Raw genomic sequence first — 10,226 nt, 5'->3', positions numbered from 1 at the left:
GCAGAGGAATCCTACTCTGTTGGGTCCCTGAGCAAGGCCCTTAACCCCAACAGCTCCAGGGGCACTGTACAATAGCTGACCCCGTGCTCTGACCCCAAGCTGCTTTCCCTGTCTGTGTGTCTCATGGAGAGCAACCTGGGGTATGTGGAAAAGATGAATTCATAATGCAAGAAATTGAATATGGCCAATAAAATGATCTTATCTTACCTATGGGCTCTTGCAAAAGTTACCCAACAAGAGATCCTGTAGGCTTTTTGGTTTGTTCTGGACAAGCAACCTGGTTTTACTTCATGTAAAAACCCTAATTATTTCTCATTAAAAAAATAAGTTTTCCACTTATGGCTCAACGGCAAAATTTTATTCTGCCTGGCAGCCCTTTTTAAACTTCTTTAAGAGCTTGCAGCTCGACCCGGACATATGAAAGACCTTGAAGACTGTGGCTTTCCTCTCGTGTCCTTTCCTTTTTCTCTTTTTTTCGTTTTCCTTCGCTTATCTCTTCCACATCTCTGGTGTCCTTTTTTCTACCCCTTTGTTCCTGTTTTTATATTATTGCTGGATTTACTGATTAGGTACCCCATCTGTCATCCCATGATGATTATTCCCAGTTGTTCATTATTGCATATGGCACCATGTAATATTATTTTCTTTCTGAAAAACCAATAAACAAATTGAACATAAAACTCTCATGGCTTCAGAAGGGATTGTAATTCTTAAAAGAGTTATCTCATTAGAGTCTTAACTTGCCAAAATGCTAGGGAAAACCATCTTTCATGCAGCAAGGAGGAAAAAAAAAGTTAAACTATAGTGCTGTATATCAGAGTTTTAAGGAAGACAGCTTTGAGGTGGATCAATGGATCTGGCTATCATACTTGCCATGAGCCAAAAAATGTTTTTGACAATTATTGCTTTGTTGCCACGTAAAAAGTAAACCTTTGCATTATGCAGCATTATTTTGAAGATAGGCTTTCTCATTCCCATTCCAGCTAATCATTTGTGTCTGAGTATGTTGCTATTTGCCCAGCTGCCTTTGAAATAGTTATTTCTTAAGATATTCAGCTTCAAAGCTTCATTGGAAGAGGCAGTCCTGTGTGTCTGGGCATTGACTAGATAACATTCATAGTCACCACCCCTAGTCTTTCCAGATCTCAATAAAGGTGGGGACAAAAACAGAACATCAACACACCTGCCAATCACAAATTCCAAGCAAAGCATTTCCTGTATGACCAAAAATTCTCATTCAGGAATTCCACTCTGGGCTTGATGTCTGGCTTTCTTTAAGTTTTCCTTAAATTCAGTGAAGCAGTTTCTCACATCTGATCTGCTCTATAGTGAGGCTGCCGGGACTTAATGGCTACCAGGTGTCATTCAGGTAGGTGGAGGATGAAGTGGGTCCCCTACTCTATGTGAAACAATTTGAGATTCTTTCAGATGAAAATCATTAAAGGACATCTTCATTTCAGTTTTGATTAAATTCAGACAAAATGTATTGAAGGAAACAAACTGGTACATGCTCCATAAATGGGTCTAGACAGCTGCTCACTACTGTAGCCAAACTTAATATATGATCTTTCTCAATGTGAAAATTTTGTATAGACATTTCAGTGATCTTGCATGTTGAAAGAGACTTTATATATAAAATTAGCTACTGAAGAAAATAACTATTGAGTGAAACGTACAGTATTGTAGTATGCCTGCTGATTCATTATTTCCGAAGGTGAAAAAAAGTGAGAAATCAGGTACAAATTAGTGGTTTACATGTGACCCTGAAGAACAGTGATTCTGGTTTCTGAAAAACTTGTTCCCACACTGAAACCTCATGAAAGTTTATTGTTTTAAGAAGCTATCACATTCACTAATCAGTATATACAGGATAAAAATGACTGAAACAGACTAAAACTAGAATGGAAAGAAATGTGAATTCAAAGTAGTTAATGGCTTCCCTTCACTGAAATAAACCACCCCTGAAATAACACCGTTTTCAAAAACCAGTAAACCTCCAGCTATGCAACCCCACAATGATTTTCCTATGAATAAATGGATTGATATTAGTCACTCTTTGATACAATGAAAATTTGTGTTCTGCAGTTCAACTTTCAATGTTTTAAAGCATAGAAGAGCAAGGTTCTTGAGCTACTGTTCCCAGACACTGTCAATAAAAGAGCCATCAATACAGTATGACCTCTGTGCTGAGTGTAATTCCATACGTTTCCTTTCACTACATGAAAAACAGCACAGAAAAATGTACAGCATCCATGTGATGTGGCAAGAGATGCATAAAATATGCTTGGAAACAAACAATATTAGCTATTATTTACAACTGAGTCACCAACAGACCTTTAAATTATACTGGATGCTAGGCAGAAAAAGTAAAAAATTACTCCCCCCAGTGGTGAAAGGAAAGAAGACACCTTTTAATTTGGTGGAGTCTAAGAACCTTCTCTCCCATTATAACATTTCAGTACTATGATACAAATTAACACAAACATGTGGTAACAAAATAGATTTTTATCTTTAATATTTGGTATTAATTACAAAATTCACAATCATATAATGTATGAGCTCTTAGTAAGGCACAATCAAACTGGTTAGGTAAAAAATCCTAAATCCTAAATCATTAGGATCATTAGCACAGAATAAAAGATATAAAAAAAAACATTTTATGCTCATGTCGATACCGACTCAGACAACATCAATTCACACCACCTCTCTCCGAAAAACACACTTTGTTGAGAAGACAATAAGGTTTGAGTTGTCTTCTGTGAGTAAGTAATGCATTCTATATACACCATTTGAAAAACTGAATCAAAGGTGTAAAAACAGTTAAAGAACCTGCACACATTTAATTCATTTTTTTGTTTTCTCTTTACCATTACACTATACATTTATCAGGTATTTATGAATGCACTTGCACCCCTGAGAATTTCCAGCTAAAACTCCATACTGGCTTTTCAGTACTGCAAAAATAGTTTCACAAGTAGAAGCCTTTCAAGTAAAGCAAGAGCGCAAGTGATAAAAAGCAGAGCAGACAGTATCAAATATACAAAACATTCATAAAAATATTCTTCTCCTTTTCTTCCACTATTTACCAAGAGCTGTAAAGCAAGTACTCTCAAGTCAGCTGGTGCAGAAATTCATCTACCCTTAACGATAATTATTTGTCTGAACCTATAAGTTTTGTTTTGAAACGCACAAAAACATATGCTCATTTCTCCAAAAAAAGCAAAACCCCACCCAAACAGTTTGTTTAGTCCTGGTTTTCTTTAACCAAAGAAAAAATGACTGAAACCAATGAGAATGAACCTGAGGACCACACAGAAAGCTGGCAAAAGCAATTTAAAAATGCATCAATTTTAAATCTCTAGAAAAATGCTAAATGATTAGCTGCTCCCCACAGCTTTTCCTTTCATGAAGAATCATACCTGACCATTCGCCTTTTTTGCCGACTTGGTCCCTAAATCTTAAGAACCTTTCAGGACAATGTGAGGATGATTTTATTTTATTATTTATTGGTGTTCTTGTAGCTAAAGTAGAAGGAGAACCAGTGCAATCCCACTTTATTATTGAGACATTGCATCTCCTCTACATCTCTACCTTCCAGTCAAAAAATAGGTTTGAAATGGAAAAAAGTGGGATCATTATCCCTCACTGTAAGTGCTAAAAATTGGTCCCAGGGACAAAGGGAGAATGTTTCGCCATCTCAGCTGGGTTCTTTCTAAGAATCACAGCTTTGCTTTTCAGTACCATCTTCAGCTGTAACGGGTACAACCAAATGCGAAATGCGGCTCCAAAGGCCTCCAAATTTGTCAGTGTCCATCTCGTTGAAAGTGGACGGGTGGTGGGAAGACAGGAATTTGTTCTCGATATAGTCCCGGACCTTCTCCTCCACGCTGCCCAGAGTCTGCTCGGTGCCCAGCTCATCCTCTTCCAGAAGAACGGTGAAGATGAGAAACACAGCCCTGTAGGCCGCGTTCTCGTGGTCACAGTACTTGTAGAAGATGAGTGTCGAGTCTGGAGGAAGCTCTTCAAACCGGTGGATGACTGCTGCCCTCTTGTTCCCCTCAAACGCGGCTGTCAGCTCCTGATCTATTTCCAGTTTGACTCGGTCACTGTCCAGCGCGGCCTTGCTCAAACCGTCTATGTGGAGGGCACTGGCATTGAGGGCAGAGGAGTAGGCCCTGGCCAGGCCACTGGCCAGACAGTGCAGTGTCCTCTCAGCCTTGCGCCCAGCAGTCAGGATCATGCTGACGGGTTCAGTGGGCTCCTCTGACTGAAGGTGCTTCTCCATGTGAATCCTGCTTCTCCTCCACAGCTCCTTTCTCTGGCTGGGGAAGCTGGACTCCAATTCAAGAATCTGCACATCAAAGTTTATGTCTGTCTGATTTTTACTTCGGCGGACTCTTTCAACGAAAGGAAGCACAGCCACGAGAGCCGCAAGGATCAACAGAGCCAGACACACCAGTAAAAATTTAGACAGCCATCCTGTTTGGGAGAAAAAAACAATTCTGTTATTAAATTCTTCCATGTCTTTGGATAATTTTAATTTTTACATTTCTAAAATAAAAGGAAAGACTTTACAACTGCTGAAAAAACAAATGAACATGGGTAAAACATACTTTAATACAAAATCTTCTCACAAAATGTTAAAAACATCTGCATGACAATGCTAATCTAAAACAGAACTCTTTTATATTTAAATAATTTCCACAAAACAAAGTACTGACCTTTTCTGGGTTGGGGAGAAACAGGACCCTTTTTGACAACAGTTTGTCCTGTGCTGTATTCTAAATAAACATAAAAGAAATATGTATTTCTAGTTAAAACCACTGTACTGTATATGAATATAGCTGAATACATTTCAAGAGAACCTACGTTATATTTCTGTTTTTGTGTGCAAATGTTACTGTATTATAACATCTTTTCATATCCTTTGTGTAAACTGGAATAGGAACTAAATTAAATCTGTATTTGCCAATGTTCAACTGCTCTTTGTGTTCTCAATATGAATTTAAGTCATCAAACCACATAGCACAAGGTCTGTAATATCTCATACGTAATTTTGATTCTTACAGACTCTCAAGGAGAAAGGCTTTACCATCTCAAAAGAACCACTATATGCAATTTAAAACAAATATACCAAATATTTGAGAGTGGCCATTAAAAAAATAACAAAATGTGGATTAAAATTACAGGAAATGGCAAGCAAATCAGGTATTTTACTGTTTAAACTAGTTTTAACAGCATCCTTACCTTTTTTCTTTTCACGTTCTACAATCCGATTCAATCGAGGAACATTCAGCAGGCACTCATACTGTTTAAGCGGGCTGCATGGGGGCCCTTTGGCATAGCCTGCATTTGACATACTGTGATTAGAACCTACATAGTTTTGTTTTGGCAGGCCTAAAAAGAAAAAAAAAGTCAGTATTAGAATACTGCCATTAGGCTGTAACCCAAATTCTCAGGCCTTAAAGTCACCTTTCATTAAAATACACCAATGTTTTAACTCACACTGATCTTGAAATAACCAACACAACAACAACAGTTTTTCTAAACTGATTACAAGGCTAACATTTTATTTAATGTGCAAAACTATGAGACAAAATAAATGCCATGCTTTGACCCACGCTGAATTAGCGTCTTTGCATTAGTGCATTCCCAATGGTCACAGTACCTGTTTCACTGTCCTCCACAATTCTGTGACTTCTAATGCTCCTCCTTGAAATACGTTCCTCAGACATGTGTGCCGAATACTGACGAAGCCCTGGAATGAAAGGAATAAGAAAGGCATTGCAGTGGGGCAGGTGCTGTTATGCCCCTGATTATAACCAGCTATAAAAAGGTCAGCTTTTAGACAGTTTATTTAGACACTGAGACACCATAGTGGAGTAACACAGAGAAACCTAAGCCATACTATATTCACATTTGACCTTTTCCACACTGTATTATTTATTTTCTATATTGAATACAAATCCTAAAACTGCAACCATGAGTGGTTTTTCTAATTGTCTGATTTGCGTGAGACAATCCATCGGTACTATACCTTCGCTCCTCTCCAGAGGTGGAGGTTTCTGGTTCCTTGATAAGTTTATTGATTCACCTTCAGTGCGGCCAATTGATTTATACATGTATCCGAGCAAATCTAAAATCCAAAGAAAAGGATGGAAAAAGAAGAAAAATTTACCGATGATGACTGCAGTCAAATTACTGGTCTCATAAAAAAAGCTGTAGTATTGGGTTACTTTCATATCTAGTCCTTAGGGGCCAGAGTTGCAACATTAGTGCAATGTTATTCTGTTAAAACTGGACTTCACCCAGTAAACCCAACTTCACCTTTGATCAAGTGTTTTGCAACCCAGTCAGTCACTAAGAGGAAAATGTAATCTGACAAAAGGCTAGTCATCTTTCCTGTTCAGTGGTCTACTCTCTGGTTTGATGAAGCCCTGACAGCTCATTATTTTAAGGGTAGCGTTAGTGGTTCCTAAAGGGTTGGAGAGAAACAGAAACCTTTTTGCCAACAGTTTGGCTTGTGCTGTTTTCCAAATAAACATAAAACAAATATGTATTTTTCATTAAGACTAATGTATATTAATATAGCTCTGACAGCTCATTATTTTAGAGTAGCGTTAGTGGTTCCCAAACCGTCAAAAATACTTGCTTGTACAGAGAGCTTTTAAAAAACCATTCTACTTTGAAATAGAAATCCCAATCTATGCAGACAACACAAGAGTACTTACTCCAAGTCCCCTGTTGTCCAACATTACAGCTTTGCCAAAATTGTTTTATTTACAGACAAAACCAAAAGAACTGAAAGATGACATCTCTCATTTAGTTGAAGTGCACAGCGAAAGAATGTTTTTCCCAGCTCTGTGGTGTGACCCGATAAATCCCCAGTCTCCATTACTACCTTCAGATTCTCTATCTGCCAGAGGAACTGGGTCTTCCTCTTCTTCATTCATCTCGATATCCTCTTCATAATCCTTTGGTGTCCCAGGATGGCTGTGATCTTCGTCGTCAAACTGAACTTTCCTTATTTTATTGGGAGAATCACCGTCTGTGAAAAGGGATAGAAGAATAACTTGGGATGTTTCTGCACGTAACAATGAGCTTACCCATCATAGTCTGAAACTGGGACGTGATTCATGAAATCTCTTCTGAGATCAGACAAAGCCTAATCCTGTTGGATCCTGTGGTCCTGTTAAACACTTGGGGAAAAAAATACATTGAATTGATCATATAAATCTTAAGGTCTAAGAAGGCCTCCACAGTTAAACTAATCACAGGTGTGCTGTGAACAATTCCTATCTGGTTCTCCAGGTGTTTTGGGTTTTGATCAAACCAGTGCTGCCAGGTTATAAACTAATAAGATCAAATGGCTAGTTCTAATGAGTCTTGTCAACTTAAGTGTTAGATGCCTACAAAACCTGCAGCCCCGCAACAGGATCACCATAGGATAAGATCCTCCTGAAAAAGCATACAACCACCACTATAAAAAAAAACAGCAGGTGGGAGGGCATGACACCACATGATAGCTTGGTGGGGTTTAGATCAAAACCGTTACTGCTTTGGAAGTGCTGGGAGAACGTGATATTAACTGCAATATCCACATTATTAAAGTCCCACACTCAGGAGATGGTACCCTTTTGTGTCACCTACACCTCTAAGCTAAAATTGAGTGCGTCGCACACGAGAATAAATACAACTGGACATTTTGAGATCTGAATAATGTCTTTCTTGAACACTGGAAAGAATACTGGAAATCATTTCCCGTCACCTGCAGTTACCAGGTATTACAGCTGTAGCTGTTTATGAAACTAATATGACAGCATATAATGTATTAAGTGGTCCTCCCATAAGAGAAACTCTATAGGTCTAAATCCTTCATTGCTCACCCTCGCCATCTTGCTGCAAGTTTTCTTCTTCGATTTCCATGTTGTCATCGCCTGCTCCAGCCTGGCTCCCATTTTCAGCTGGGGTGTCTTTTTTCTTTCTCTTTCTCCTTGCTCTGCTCTCTTCCGACACTACGACTAAATGCCAATGTCAGAAATTCACAATGTTGCATTTAAGACTTATGCCAGTACGCACTCCAAAACTCTATACCAATAAATCCATCTGTAACTAACGTACTTAAAAGTTGCACTATAACATCATGAACACTTGAACATCGTGTACAAGACATCCACTTTATTTTAAAAAAAGCGTAACATCTTTGGAGATTAGCGCAACACAAAGTAAAAACAAGAAACGTTATCTATGATCAATTCATTCTTTTAAAAAAATCAGTGCCTACGGGCATCTTAGTCTTAGGCCACCAGTCTTAGTAAACCTTTAAAAATCGTTTAAAAACGATGCTGTGAAACGATTTTTAAAATTATTTTCATAGAGATCCGAGACTTTCTATATAACGTATTAATTAATATAAAATTCTGAAGAGTTGTTCTAGTTTGCGGTCTTCCGATTTCCGGTTATAGCTTAAATTGTAGTCCGTTATGAAATGTGAGTTAATAACGGACCCAAAAATATGAATAATAAAGTTCAGCGTGACAGCAACTTCACAGCTGTCATTAATAAAATGTAGGTTTCATTTTTTTATATTTTTAAACAATATTTACGCATTTTGTTTTGCATTAGACGGGGTTTTCCGTCGCAAAACGAAAGTGAAACAAAACTAACTGCGCGGGATGGTTAAGACTAAAATAATAAAATTCAATGGCGAATAATACATTCAAACTTAATCCGTGCATGTGTGTCATCTGCTTCATTTTTTTCAACGAATGTGCGCTTCTTATTAAGCAAAACCGTGTCATTGAACTTACAGTTAGCAAAAATATTTTATTCTAAATTATGAAAATCCTTTTTAAGAGTCATTTTTTTAAGCCCTGCTATGATATCTAACATTTATGAACAAGGTTCACGGTTTGGGTCACTAATGAATGAGAGGCAAACTACTGGCTTGCTTCAAAACCCCCATCCATGTTGTCCTCAACTCAAAACGTACTTAAAACAGCTCATCCGCCGTTTCTACGCCCACTTACCAGTTTTCGCTGCTCTTTGCCTCGTTTCCCGCATGTTTAATTCCAATCTTTTCTTTAAAAAGTCTTGCGAATCCGACTTCCGTGATACTTCATCCCCTGCTTTTACGAGACACTTGGAGGACTTCCCTGCCGCAAGCCGGAAAGAAGAACTGGAGGTTGTTTCCTGGGGACTAGTTTTGGAAGAACACAAGCGTTTTCCGGAAAAAGCGCCTTCGTGTTGAGCTGAGTCTGAATTTGCGCTGCGAGCCGCAGAGCCAGTCGAGTTTCTCTCTTTAATGGGTTGTCGCGCTGTCACGTCAGAAAAGAACACACGTTTTTTCGCTGTTGTTGCCGACATTATCTCGGTAGTTTTAGTACCGCATAATAGTTGAAGTATTCACAGATCAAAAAATAAGGCTTGAGTGTTTCAGGTTGACAGGCCCTTTCGTAGGTTTGATAACAGCACTATCCTGTAGAACGAAAACGCTCGAAACGAGGAATCTTGCAATAGAGACTAATTCCAAACTCAGCTTGGATTCCAGTGTTCCGTCTAATATGGCTGTCCCAGTCGCATTCCTGCAGGGTTGTGTCGTCAGATACAGGATCTTAAAGTGATAGCAGCTCGTCAGTGGAATTTGTCCCTCCTAACATGTTGCTGTACACAACGATTTGTGCACACTAACCGTTATAGCAGTTTTGTGGTCCTTACTCCTGGATTACTTTATAGGCAAGGAGGTCTCAACCTTAGCTGGTCAAGACCTATAAAACTACCTTCTCGTATTGCAACATTAAAGCTTAGATTTCGTATTTAAGTGATAATACCAAAGGAGTGGATTGTCACATTGTACCTAGTGAGAAATAAACTATTTTACTTTTTGAGTTCGGACTGCATTAATAGGTTAGCACAATATTTCAAAGTACATTTTTCCGATATGAGAAAGACGTGCACCTAATGAGTGTTTTACAAAGCATGTGTTGGAAACGGACGTCTGTATGGGTTCAACATCTGCTAACTTCTTAGCACAAGAACCTATCTGAATTATGGGTTCTTCAGATTCCAGATCTAATATGAAAACTGAGTTGAAGCAAAGTACCCTATAGAGAGAAATTGCACTCCCAATCTGTTAAAGTCTGTACAGAATTATGAGAATTTCAAATACTTATATCCTGAGTTTAGATGTGGCTACAGAAGGCTCTACTAGTGTAACTATAGATAAT

The 10,226-nt window shown here is 38.4% G+C and overlaps 1 protein-coding gene across 1 annotated transcript; it reads right to left on the bottom strand.

Moving 5' to 3' along the window:
* Positions 1-2,490: 2,490 nt before the first annotated feature.
* On the bottom strand, positions 2,491-9,600 carry LOC102689614 (torsin-1A-interacting protein 2-like). The gene is made up of 8 exons (XM_006634638.3): positions 9,030-9,600; positions 7,887-8,021; positions 6,902-7,048; positions 6,038-6,136; positions 5,669-5,758; positions 5,248-5,397; positions 4,722-4,781; positions 2,491-4,479 (listed from the first exon to the last, which is right to left on the bottom strand). Exons 1-8 carry the CDS (start codon positions 9,364-9,366, stop codon positions 3,713-3,715), a joined length of 1,785 nt encoding a protein of 594 aa, XP_006634701.3. The 5' UTR covers positions 9,367-9,600; the 3' UTR covers positions 2,491-3,712.
* Positions 9,601-10,226: the final 626 nt, after the last annotated feature.

This window comes from Lepisosteus oculatus, chromosome 9 (assembly GCF_040954835.1).
Source record: "Lepisosteus oculatus isolate fLepOcu1 chromosome 9, fLepOcu1.hap2, whole genome shotgun sequence".
In the NCBI taxonomy this organism is placed as follows: Eukaryota; Metazoa; Chordata; class Actinopteri; order Semionotiformes; family Lepisosteidae; genus Lepisosteus; species Lepisosteus oculatus.
The sequence above is the reverse complement of the archived record's forward strand: the minus strand, read 5'-3'. Positions and strand labels throughout refer to the sequence as shown.